At 40.5% G+C, this 14,130-nt stretch overlaps 1 protein-coding gene across 1 annotated transcript in view; it reads left to right on the top strand.

Annotated features, from left to right (window-relative positions):
* Positions 1-1,040, top strand: part of LOC116699835 (golgin subfamily A member 6-like protein 6) — a 16,766-nt gene extending 15,726 nt beyond the window's left edge. Inside the window, exon 6 of the mRNA XM_032532623.1 lies at positions 1-1,040. This exon is cut by the window's left edge and continues 495 nt beyond it. Coding sequence (XP_032388514.1) covers positions 1-612 — 612 coding nt within the window. The 3' untranslated portion in view covers positions 613-1,040.
* The last annotated feature ends 13,090 nt before the right edge of the window (positions 1,041-14,130 follow it).

Raw genomic sequence — 14,130 nt, 5'->3', positions numbered from 1 at the left:
AAACAGGAAGAAGAAAAGCTCAGGAAGAAACAGGAAGAAGGAGAGAAGCTCAGGAAGATAAAGGATGATGAAGAAAAGCTCAGGAAGAAACCAGTAGAAGAAGAAGAAAAGATCAGGAAGAAACCTGTGGAGGAAGAAGAAAAGATCAGGAAGAAACCAGTAGAGGAAGAAGAAAAGCTCAGGAAGAAACAGGAAGAAGAAGAAGAAAAGCTCAGGAAGAAACAGAAGGAAGAAGAAAAACTCAGTAAGAAACAGGAAGAAGGAGAGAAGCACAGGAAGAAACAGGAAGAAAAAAAGTTCTGGAAGAAACCAGTAGAGAACGAAGAAAAGCTCAGGACGAAAAAGGAAGAAGAAGAAAAGCTCAGGGAGAAACAGGAAGAAGATGAAAAGCTCAGGAAGAAACCAGTAGAAGAAGAAGAAAAGCTCGGGAAGAAACAGGAAGAAGAAGAAAAGCTCAGGAAGAAACAGGGAGAAGAAAAGCTCAGGAAGAAACAGGAAGAAGGAGAGAAGCTCAGGAATATAAAGGATGATGAAGAAAAGCTCAGGAAGAAACAGGAAGAAGACGAAAAGCTCAGGAAGCCAGTAGAAGAAGAAGAGCTCAGGAAGAAATAGGAAGAAGAAGAAAAGCTCAGGAAGAAACAGGTGGACTGGTGCTGCACCACCAGTCCTCCCCTCCATCTCACCACCAGTCCTCCGCTCCAGCCCACCACCAGTTCTCCTCCCATCCAGCCCACTTCCAGTCCTCCCCTCCAGCCCACCACCAGTCCTCCCCTTCATCTAACAACCAGTCCTCCCCTCCAGCCCACCACCAGTCTTCCCCTCCATCTCACCACCAGTCCTCCCCTTCATCTAACAACCAGTCTTCCCCTCCAGCCGACCACCAGTCCTCCCCTCCATCTCACCACCAGTCCTCCCCTCCAGCCCACCACCAGTCCTCCCCTCCATCTCACCACCAGTCCTCCCCTCCAGCCCACCACCAGTCCTCCCCTCCATCTCACCACCAGTCCTCCCCTTCATCTAACAACCAGTCCTCCCCTCCAGCCCACCACCAGTCCTCCCCTCCATCTCACCACCAGTCCTCCCCTTCATCTAACAACCAGTCCTCCCCTCCAGCTCATCACCAGTCCTCCGCTCCAGCCCACCACCAGTCCTCCCCTCCATCCCACCACCAGTCCTCCCCTCCATCCCACCACCAGTCCTCCGCTCCAGCCCACCACCAGTCCTCCTCCCATCCAGCCCACCACCAGTCCTCCCCTCCAGCCCACCACCAGTCCTCCCCTCCATCTCACTTCCACTCCTCCCATCTTTCCCATCCAGAACAGCTCCAATCTATGTATGAACTGATGATGATGGAGAGCACTGTTGCACATCCAAAGTCTGCTGTAGGTTCCTCATTTTTAACTGTATATATTCACTGCAGTCTAATTTGTATATGGACAAGCTCAGTATGTACACACACACACACACACACACACACACACACACACACACACACATCAAAATACATGGCTATAACAATTCACGCCCTAGGCTGGCTTCGGTTAATAAATGATAATCAACTCAAAATATCGTATAACTTAGCAAACTTTCATATTCTGTGGGGAGCGTGGGTTTCTGTCATCCTAATCAGTTTCTTATTTCTCAGTTTGTTTATATGTGTTTATACTAGGGATGATCCGAGTATCCGGCTGAAACGAGTATCCGGTACGGATAAAGCACTTTTGCCGAGTACAAGTATTATACGAGTAATATGAGTCAATATCAGCAGGGGGTCTGCAGATGGAAATTAGCCTAAGGCTACAATCTGGCATATTTACATTTGTGAAAATGTTCATTAATATGTATTGTCCCCTTTTAAGAAAAAAAAAAAAATATATATATATATATATATATCCGGGCTCGGATTGAATACAACTCCTCAACTGGCCGCGCTGCGTTCTGTGATAATCACAGCGCCCCCCCGCCTACAAACCCGCTCGGATCAATCACACACACACAGAACACGGAGAAATGCGCTCCCTCGGCCTCTCTCTCTCTCTCTCTCGTTCTCTCTCTCTCGCTTGCTCTCTCTCTCGCTCGCTCTCTCTCTCTCACGCGCTCCCGCTCCATCAGGCAGTCAATCGGGTCTGCGGATCTGTTCCGTTAACGTTTAGGGTTTCTTCAGCTTCAGGTTTGTTTTTAACTTCGGTTTGTAGTCCTTACATAGTAACCAGTAGATTTCTGGTGAACGTGGGGTTTGTAGTCCTTACATAGTAACCAGTAGATTTCTGGTGAACGTGGGTTTCAGACATGAGTATGAAAACTCTTGTTCATTACATTTTACTTCATAATTGCAACCGCATGTGTTGTATTCATTGTTGCAAAACGTTTTGTATATAGTTTGTTTGTTACCATGACAACACCATTGATCTGAAGCTCGATGCTGTCATGTAAATAGTTTTCAAATCAGCAATATTACAATATGTTATATATAATATAACAATTTCTGATCAACTCCTATCAATTGCATGTTTAAATAACATACTGGTTAAAGCCCCGCCCATTTCAAGAGAACCCGACCCACTTCCTGGTTAAATCTGACCACTTCTGGTTTAGGCCCCGCCCAGTCCGAGTACGGATCCGGATACAGATAATTCATGTGGTAAACAGATACAGATACAGATACAGATAATGCTGTACTCGCTCATCCCTAGTTTATACATTTATAAATTAGGTCCCTGATTATAATACAACCCCCTATTCCAGTTAAGTTCCTATATTCAATCAATATACAACCAAGACAAGATGTTTAATGTTAAAACTGAAAAGCTTTATTGTTTGTTTGCAGAGATTCACTCATTTTGAATGTTATGGGGCATGGGTATGAGATGGATACTAACACCAAGGATGAATTGGTTGGGAATGAATTCCGGGGATGGCCCTATTATAACCAATCAGGAAATTCACGTGTTTCTAATTAACCTGTTCACCTGTGGAATGTTCCAAACATTCACAGCCTTCATCCTGTCCCAGGTATTTAGGAACATGTTGCAGGCCTCAAATTGAGGGAATATTAGCTTAAGACCAATAAAGTTTTTTCAGTTGAAAGATTGTCATTGTAGAGTTTTATATTTAACATTGTGGAGACTGAACAAAGTTATATTGTATGAAAGTCGAACAAGTATTATTGTTTAAAAGTTATCATGTGAATATTTTGAAACCTTGAGAAATGAAGAACACTGAGACGAGGAGAGTCAGACACTCCTGTGTCTGACCATCAGGGTAAGATTAGATTAATTTGCAGCTGCGACTGTGTGAAGGAGCTATTGTTTCTTTATTAAAACTTCAGTGAACTATGTTAACCTTAAAACTTGTTTAGCACACCCAGTTTCTCTTTTACCAATAGTATAGCAGATAATATGATGTACTAACCCACTTTTATGTAAAACAATGATATTTTAGCCCACATTTACAGTATGTTAAACAACTATATACTACACCAATTATGTTAATCAATGTTCTGTGTACACCCACTTAATAAAATGGCCATGCAGGGGATGAAAGGGCGGAAAAAGACTGCTGAATACTTTTTCGGCACTTTTCCCCTTTGCAAAGTCACAAAAGGCAACTCCGAGTCCGTGTGTTATTTTACCACTCAAGTCTTTGAACCTAACAACAACCAAGACAAGATATTGAATGTTCAATCTGAAAAGCTTTATTGTTTGTTTGGAGAAATTCACTCATTTTGAATGTCATGCAGCATGGGTATGCCATGGACACTAACACAAAGGATGACTTGGTTGTGAATGAATTCCAGGGATGGCCCTTTTATACCCAATCATGACATTCACGTGTTTACAATGAACCTGTTCACCTGTGGAATGTTCCAAACATTCACAGTCTTCATCCTGTCCCAGGTATTTAGGAACATGTTGCAGGCCTCAAATTGAGGTAATATTAGCATAAGACCAATAAAGTTTTTTCAGTTGAAAGATTGTCTTTGTAGAGTATTATATTTAACATAGGTGGAAAATGTTATGCAAATCCTTTTATGAGGAACTACTTTCATTGTTTTTCCCCTTATCTTCCAGGGTTTCCTTCAATTGGTCCCCTGTTTGTACATCTCTAGTCTATAACCCTTGGTGGAGAAAAGAAGTGACCACACAGCACATGGTTAAACAATTTCCATGTATTTCAAAGAGTTCCTTGCAAAAGATTTATAGCTTTACAATATATAATGTGTCATATATACTTGTTATTGGGATAGAAGTATTTGGACCAGTATTCATTGTAAAAACAGCTCTTCACAGCTTCATTTCCTTAATCTCAAAAGATATGTCTGCAAACAAAAAAAAGCAGAAGAATTTTGCCTCAGACATGTCTACAAGGAGGAAACTGAGGGGAAAAAAAAAAAAAATCACCCAAAGGTTATTAAGCTTTCCCATATTTACATTTCATCATTTCAAATCAGACTTCAAATACAGTGATTATTTTGTCTTAACCAGGTATATTTAAGTCGTAAATATATCATGTGTTGTCTGTCAAAATCATTTTCTAATACATTGATGAAGATGTATGAGGTTAAACTCATTACTTTTTTTGCTCTTTCAAAATGTAACCATGGAATCCAAGAAGGGGAACCTTACTACCCAGTGAAGAGGGTGATCTGCTGCAAAATACGAAAGGTTAGCTTTACAATATTAAAAGTCTTAGATGTACTCAGTGGAATTGCATCCCTTAACCCCCCAATTTTGATGTTTTTACAGGGGATCCAAATGAAGTTGGTGGAGTGGGAGCCCTGTTCACTCTGGTATGTACAATTTATCATAGTTTTGATTGGAATAACCTAAGTCTTAGTATTTCAAAACTTTAAGTAATAGCCTTTGCTTGTATTTGTGGGCAGCTGTGGCTCAGTGTGTCAAAGTGTCCTTGGGCAAGACACTGAACCCACTCTTTCCCCTCAGTGTGTCATTGGGTGTGTGAATGCCTGGGAATCCAGTCTCCAAAGGCTGTCAGCAAACAGTGCTGTATGAATGTGTGTGCAAAAGGGTGGTGGTGATGAACGTTGTAAAAGTGCTTTGAGTGGTCCCAGAGACTATACAAGCGCTTTTAACATCCATAATTGCTTCAGCCACTTAACTGAATGGGTTACATTTGGGATAGCCATCTATATGTGAATTGCCTTAAATTTATTTTTGCACAAAACTCTTCCTCAAATCTAAACTAATTATAATTTGGTGCATGTGGGTACCATGATATTAACTGGATGGATTAATTGTTTAAAATCAAAACTAAATAATGATATGTTACATGCTGCTTAAAGTTTAAACACGCTAAGCAGCGCAAGGGAATGGAGATCTACTATGCAAAGCTAACTAACTGAGACTGAGTTTCATTTATCAAAATGTGATAATACATCAGGCCCGTAAGAGGGCGTACAATTTTTGACACTGAGCTATTTGTTAAGGTTTTACAGTATTTGTGTATTTTATCAGTTATGTGGTGCTGAAGGCAGATAAACCTGACTGCCATAATAGAGAGATATATGTTAGACATATTCACCAATTTATTTTGAGCAAAGATTTCCTTTTTCCTTTCATTAGATGTTGACATTGGGTTGCTAAAGTAACACACATTGGTTAAAAGGTATTTACAAAAGTCGAAAAACTTGGGAGGTCTTTCATGACCAAATTTTCAAGACTATTATTGTGCAGCAAATTGCAGAGGTCTTTTCCAATGGATACCTTTGGAGCAGTGGTATATGATTTCAAATAAATGGCTACACTGTAGGTAATGCATATTCAAACCGTAACCAAAATGTTACCATATGCAGGTAATTTACTGTTATCAAGTTTCTGTAAGTTTGTAAAGCTACTGAATGAAGGGGTTGATTGCTGTTCTTCATTGCCCTTAACCTTGTCATGTTTTGAATTTAATCCGTGGCTGATGTAGAGACCTAAATTAACAACAATCTCTTTTTATTACAGTGGGAAGACTTGGCCGCCACAGTGGGTGACAGAGGAGAACACCACAAACTAAGGACATGTTCAATCCCATTGTTTTGTTCCATAAGCTATGTTGTTCTACAGTATATTAAAAAATTCAAAAGCCTGAAAGACTCCCACTTTGTAGCAAACCAGAGAACACATGCTATGTTTGCAAAAGCTTGACAGATCATCTTTTCCCTCCACAGATAGATAGATAGATAGATAGATAGATAGATAGATAGATAGATAGATATTGCATACTTCCAAAAATATAAATACAATTAAACAGAGAAAATGCAGAGAAAAACTTGATCATACTCCAGAAATAAGTTATTACTGAGAACAGACAGGTGGTGGCAGCACTGTGTATGTCGTAACATCATCACTCCCTGGCTATTTATTAATTGAATAATTGTGATCGAGGAGTAATACCACAAATAACACGCCAGTCCATATTCTTACAAAGTGAAAACATTCAAACAGCTAACAATGAAAGATTTCAATAAGTAGGCTAAAATTACTTCTTCTTCATGGGGCCTTGACGCTTCAAAACCCATCAATGAGATCGCACCACACAGGAAGTTAAATGCACAGAGGATCCGGTAGATTTCAAAATTAAATAGCGGACAAACATCCAATCGTAACTCGTGATTTTATCGACATTAGTTTCTCCCGTTGCAACTTAATAATGTGTTGATTAGCAAATCAACCTCAGACACAACGCATGTAGTGGTCGAGGGTTAGATCCGTCAGATGGAGCGAAATCGCAATGGAGTCCTATGTGGAGTCTGGGGTCACAGATAACTAGCTACGCTAGTTAGCAACTACTCAAAGGATACAGGATACATTCACACACTGTGGCCGAGGCTGCCATACAAGGTAAATGTAAATGTGCTGTATATATATATATATATATATACAGCACATTTACATATATATATATATATATATATATATATATATATATATAGCGCTTTTCTAGTCTTAACGACTACTCAAAGCGCTTTAACATCTACAGGAAACATTCACACCCATTCATACACTGTGGCCAGGGCTGCCGTACAAGGTGCCACCTGCTCATCAGATAAACATTTACACTCCGATGCGCATCACCGGGGGCAACTCGGGGTTCAGTGTCTTGCCCAAGGACGCACTCTCGCGCACATCCATTACATATGGCGCATACGTCTTCTCAATTCTGCATCAGTAAATCTGTGATCGATAACGTGGTCTATCTGAGAAAGCCGTGAACGGGCACTTATCCTGGCTATCTACACCTGGCTTGATATAGCTTCACCTGTTCATCCTGGCTCGGCAAACGTGCAACCGATTAAACCGCGATGAGCAGATCACACTAAGTCAAGCTGCGCTTTTTCACTTATCCTGGATATCTTTATTCTACTTTCGTGCAACAGGCCCCTGCTCTTTTATGAAAAGCGCTATGAGATAGTTGTTGTTGTGATTTGGCACTATATAAATAAAAATTGAATTTAATTGAATTTTATATACATCCCCCACTAGTACCCTAACCCACAAAACTCACAGGGCATTTTAAGATTACTGCCCCAGATAATGATCTCCAGGAGTACCTACAAGCCTTCATAGGTGAGGCTTTAGAGGGAGGCATACTATCAGTGTCCACGGTGCTCCACGAGAAAACCAACTAATGAGGAGCTACTAAAACATCAACAAATCTATCATCCAATTGAAAGTTGATTATCTATTGTGTGCGGACTAGAAAACTGTCCTGAAGAATATTTATTTAACTATCTGCAGACACTCTCACTGCTCACACACTTGCAGGTTTCAGTGGTTCTTTCAGTAATGGTTGAATATGTACATTCTGTATGTGTCATTATAAAGACCTGTTTATGACAATAGTGAGGACGGTTGTGTCCCAAGGACAGACACAACTCACGCATTCCACTTAAAATGTGTTGAGGAAGATCCAAGTTGTAAGTCAACATATGATGTAAATGGCCCGTGTATATTTAAGAAGCTGAAACTACCAAGGCATTCCCGCCAGATGTTATGCATGACTTCCTAGAAGGCATTGCTCCTCTTGTTCTAAAGTCTGTTCTAATGGCCTTGCACAGGAATAAAACTCTAAGCATCCCGGTAGTTAATGAAAGTTTAAGGAAGTTTTGCTATGGACAGAATGATTGCCCTTTCAAACCTGTTCTGATACCTGAAAAGGTTGCACTGAATGGAAATATATCTCTGGGACTGCTGTTGAAAAATGGACATTAGTCAGGACCCTCAGTTTCATCGTTCTACCTAAGGTTGAAAAGGACAATAAGTTTTGGCAGATTATGGCAGATTTTTGGCAGATTGTTCTTGCTCTAATCATAAGCACTTATTGAATAAGTCATCTACATGGACTGATTACACTTTTTTGACAGATTAACAAGATTAAGGTTGTATCTGTTTCCTGCTTACTTCTTGCCTAAACTGCATTTCCTTGTGCATTATCCTCTGCTCATTCTTGAGTTTGGAGCACATCAGTCTTACTGGTGCATGAGATATGAAGCTAAACATCAGTATTTCAAGAAAATCGCATGAATCACTAATAACTATGTAAATATATGTCGGTTTCTTGCAAAGAGACATCAGCTCTGTCAGTGCTGGGAATGGCAACCTGAAAGTCCCATCAAAGACTAACACTGACGAGCCAGCGTCAGCGAGTTGGCCCCTGCTTCCAGTAAACTTACGGGCTTGTTTGCTGAACTTAGAGACAGTTATTGCCGTGGACAAGAAACTCTGGAAGAGTAAATGCAGCATATTGAACTCTACTAAGTATACAGTCCGAAATATCTTCATTCTGGATCTTGTACATGGAGAGCAGATACCACTGTTTGTGAAAATGATTGCGCATATTTGGTCAAATTCTAGTGGATTCTAACTTTTCCCAACAACAGCGTTTTCAAGACACCCTTCATTCATACCATATCAGAGAAACTGATGAGCTGTTGTTCAAGGCTGGGGAGGAGGTAGACGTTCATGCTCTGGATGCATACAGATGTGATGGTAAAGAAATCATAACACTCATCCATCGGCCTTTGAAAGAACTTCCCGGAGTAAGGTACGAATAAGGTGTGCATTATATTTGGGGTGGAAAGATGCATCAAAGTTGAAACATTAACATGATATTAACATGATTAACATCGTCCTGATTAACATGAGTAGTTTATATGCAGCCAACTGTTTTTAGCAATGTATTGTCTTTTTGCTCATAAATGTGCTGGGTTCAGTTCTAATGTTTTTCTGTGTCACAGACAATGAAGAAGGTGGATGTACACTAATTTTCTCAACAACAGCGTCGGGGCGGCTGTGGCTCAGTGGTAGAGCGGTTGCCTGTCAATCGGAAGGTTGGGGGTTCAATTCCTGGCCCTGCAGTCCCATGTCGAAGTGTCCTTGGGCAAGACACTGAACCCTAAGTTGCCCCCGGTGCTGCGCATAGGAGTGTGAATGTGTGTGAGTGTTTATCTGATGAGCAGGTGGCACCTTGTACGGTAGCCTCAGTCACAGTGTATGAATGTGTGTGAATGGTGAATGTATCCTGAAGATGTAAAAGCGCTTTGAGTAGCCGTTAAGACTGGAAAAGCGCTATATAAATACAGCACATTTACCAATGCAGATGACCGAACAAATGAGTGAGCGGCTGTTTCCAAGAAGGAAATACCAGGTGAAATTCCTGGGCGGTTTAAAGCAGCTGAAAGGGTAAGTCATTTCATGTATGTCATGGTTTTCCCTGACAAGTGTTTTTTGTGCCTAAACATTTGAACGTAAAAACAATGTGGAGAGCAACCGGACAACAAGCTGACAGTTATTATTATACATCCAGGGAGCCGATGCACGCCTTCGGTTCACATATGCCGCATGATAGTTCATGTACATAGCGGCAGAAACAGTGTCACAGCCACACACACTATGCATGTTTTTCACACAGCGGCTCGTGCAGCCGTCTCGTTTACGAGTGGGGGGTATAAAGAAAGAGAGGATAGAAACAAGAGGGACGTGTTTGTTGTAACATTGATTTTTGGAATCATAATTATTTATTTATGTTGTACAAAGAATTCCACGACGATTTAAAAAAGCTTCTGGATGGGCTACAATTGTTGAGGAAGTACTTCTCTGCACCGTTTGATCTGGAGATATTAAACAAGACATTTGATGTTTGTGGTTTTATGTCATATGCGATACGGCTGACTCCAGAGGGTTGAATCTAAGTTTTCTCTATTGCAGTGAAACAGAGTCCTGCAATTCGGACACCCGCTGCATCCCAGCATTTGTTCGACTGCAAAGTTCGGTTTCCTCCAGCTGTCCTCACTGCCTTGACTAATGGTGAGGCTGCCTTGAAGTTGCATGCTAAGAATAGACTCAAAACCATGTTGATTCAAGCCCTGTTCGACCACTTAAGCCAGGAGAAAATGTAAGTCTTTGATAAGAAAATGCAGAAATTCAATGAAAAAATGTGTATCAGAATGTAAGTTTCTCACTTAAAACTTGCAGGTATCCATCTCACGTGGAGTATGTGGAACTCACACACACTAAGGTCTGTCCTTATCAGCTTCCCTTTGTTAAAGGAAAGTTGCGGATCTGGATATGTGAGTGCAATTGTCAAAAACATCTGAACATGACATCAATGTCCTAAAACATGGTCACAGATGATAGATGCAGTTAGTCAGATTTAGAACTTTACATTTTCTTCAACTAACCTTTCCTTTCTTTTTAGGATACTTTGCATGAATCGCTAACACATTTAAAAGGAAAGAAGGCCTTTTGTGAATGACAGGGAGACCGAACTACTCAGCACCAAACACTGGCAGATTACCATCATCCATTCTTCAACCAACTGTCCTTCTTAAAAAAGATACGGTATGTTTCAAAGTGCTATTTTCAGTTCTTGATGGCTTTGTTTAAGCATAGAGATGTATGTTTGATTTGGTTTCTTTATCCGTGCCAAAAATGTTCACTTATCATATGATTTTTCTACCAAGAAAACTGATGGTATGGATGATGATAGCCGACTTCTATATATCAGTCATACTTTGTAGAAGTTGCACACAGTCTACAGCTTTTCTAACATCATGCCTGCACTCCTTGAATCTGCAGTTACATTTCTAAATTCTGCGTGCGCGTGCCTGAGGACCTACTTGCAATAAGTTGGGTGGGAGGCAGGACTTCACATGAACAGAGAGTCACAGGCGCGCAGCTGTACAGCTGTAAGCTGTGATATATATATATATATATATATATATATATATATATATATAATTATATATATATATATATATTTTGAAGCTTTAAGAGAAAACTTTAAGAGTCACAATAGCTGTGCAGAGGGTAGCAAATGCAATGGAAATGTGAAGTGCTTGTGCAATTTTGCTTTTGTTTGCGAAGAGTTCTTAAATATGGATTAGCAAATGACAGTGGCCCCGAGGACGCTCCCTGCTGCTTTTCTCCCGTCTTACGTTTCTATTTTTCTAAGTTTTCAGGTCAGTTCCTGATTCAGTGAAACTTTTTTTGGAACACCTTTGTCTGCTTCACCAATTGTCCAATGCTGTTGGATGGTAAAGCGCTGAAAATATAAAAAATGTAGCAAACAGTAAAAGGATTACTCTGCTGGCAGTGTGTGCAGACAGGGCTTTGTGACTAATGAAGCAAAGTTGTACACATGTAAAAACTGTTTTTTAAAGTAGCACAGAGTCACAGTTTTAAAGGAAACATTTCCAATAAAGTTAACAGAGCCTTGTGAATCACTATATGAATGTTATTTTCACTCTGTTTTCTTATTCATTTAATTAATTTAATTAATACAAATGTTTCAAAAACAGTTTTAGATTCAACACTATTGTTGCTGATTTGAGCATGTTCTGGATGTTTGGCCAATCAGATTGCCTGGTTGGATCAACTTTTATTGTCATAGTGTAACATTTGTTACATTTTTCTCCTATTTTGGAATGCAATTGAATTAAATTAAATATACACATGTACTGTACTTGTTTTGGCTTTTATGTATTTTGACACTGACAGTGGATAGACAGGAAAGGGTGGGGGGGGATAAAAGTGGTGGAATGACACACAGCAAAAGGACGCAGGTCGGATTCTAACCCATGGTGCTGCAAAGGGGGTGCACGGTCTTACTGGGTGAGCTATAGGGCAACAGAGCAAGCTGATTGGCCATACCGTCTGACCAGGTAATGCTGCAAGTGCAGAGGTGAGAGCCATGTAGGGGCAACTCTCTGCCACACAGCTGATAAAGACTCATTTAGGTTAAACTAACGGCCAACAACCCAAAAAAAGGAAGTCTATGAAGGTTATTGTTGTGTTACTGTTGTGTTGTCTTCACCTGCCGTGGCTGGAGGCGTGGTTTGAGGATCTGGGTCAAGGGGCGTGGCCATTCACTCCTCACAGCTTCCACACAGCTGCAGCTCATTCCACCAGTCATCTCTGCAGTATATCCAGCTGAGCTGTTAACCTCATCAGCGTCGGGATTGTTAAACTCATGTGATCCTGCTCTGAATATGCAGCTGCTGCCCCCCCCCCCCCCCCCCCCTCAACCTTACTTTCCATCTCGAAGCACCTGTCCAACTCTCCATTCTTGCACATTCACTAACCGCCTGTTCAATAAACATTTCTAACTGCTATTTCTCTGTGTGTGTGTCTCATTATTATTGTTGGGTCAAATGGCTAACATAACAAAAGGCTTTTCAAAGGGTGATTAACACTGCACACAAGAAATCACTGGATGCCCACTTCCCCTCTTGTTTAAAAATATTCAAAGTTACTAGATAAAAATCCATTGCAGATAATCAGTGCAACTATTTCTAAAATTGTGTCTAGGCTTTATTAAGAGAAACTCTTCTGTGCAGCTCCTGGCTGCATATGTGTAAGCCCAAAACACAGCAGCAAAGTATTTACGTAATAGCACTTAGTTTTCGTAAGGTTCTAAAATTGTGAAGTTATTTTTGTTGAGTTTCGTAAGTTTTCAGATGCTTGTTGTGCAATATTTAAATTTGTATCCAAAACTCTAATATTAGTTGTAATTATGTTGTGCTAATTTAATTAGGGTAGTATTAGGGTAGAAGTATTGTATTATGTGTACTTGTATTAGTAGTGGATGCAGCAGTAATTGCATTATAAGTAATTAGTCATTTTGTTGCCAGTGTATGAAATGTAAGACCCAAGTGCAGCGAGTAGGTAGGCAAAGTTGAGCTTCCAAGGTTAGGGTTTAATAAACAAACCGACAAAAAGTGTCCAGCAAAACAGGCAGGCAACAAATCGAACTGAGGCACGAGGCAAACGGGAATCACAGGAATAAGGTAACTAAACACACAGCTGCACCAAACAGAAATAATGATCTGACACAGGATTGGGGAAGCCCAAAGACTAAATCCAGAGGGTAACGAGGTAACAAGAGGCAGGTGACAAGAGGGCTGGGAAACAGGTGGAAAACATCACGTTATCACGGGAGCGGGAAAACGCAGGAAGTAGAACTAAAGACAAGACAGAGACCAGACTTCAAAATAAAACAGGAAAAAGAACAAAGACAACACCAAAAAATACGTGACAAAACAGAACCAGGCTAAGAAATAAACACAGGAAAACAGATTCTAACCACTATTTCTTGTTCGCCATCTTCCGCCACATTTTTGTCCACGAACTAGTCCTGGAGCGTTGCCAACACGTGCACACAAAATACATCAACACGTGTGCAATGATCGGGAATAGTGTGCTATGACTTTTCGAAGAGATTTGCGCCACCTCTTTGGGACCATACTGTATCGCCATACTTTAACGTAGAAACATAATTAAAAGTTTAAACCAAAGACAAGACTTTGGCGTTTATTGGGCTGAATGGACATTCAGATATCAAGCACGGTTTCTCCCAAATCACAGTTTATGTATCGTCCCGTTTTCAGACTGTCAGTCTGTGGTTTCACAGAGAAGAGACTTGGAGAGGAGGGAAGAAGAAGAAGTGTTATTTGTCAGCTAACATGTTGTCATGATGGACCTCACCCACCAGACTCCATGTAAATAAATGTTTTTTTGGCCTCTTCTGAGCTTTTTGTGATGTTTTAACCTTGTTTCTGTCATTGTCATTTTAGCATCATAAAACACATTTCATTCAAAGTCGACAGAAACCAAATAAAACTATGAG

This window comes from Etheostoma spectabile, chromosome 12 (genome assembly GCF_008692095.1).
Source record: "Etheostoma spectabile isolate EspeVRDwgs_2016 chromosome 12, UIUC_Espe_1.0, whole genome shotgun sequence".
Classification (NCBI taxonomy): domain Eukaryota; kingdom Metazoa; phylum Chordata; class Actinopteri; order Perciformes; family Percidae; genus Etheostoma; species Etheostoma spectabile.
The sequence above is the reverse complement of the archived record's forward strand: the minus strand, read 5'-3'. Positions and strand labels throughout refer to the sequence as shown.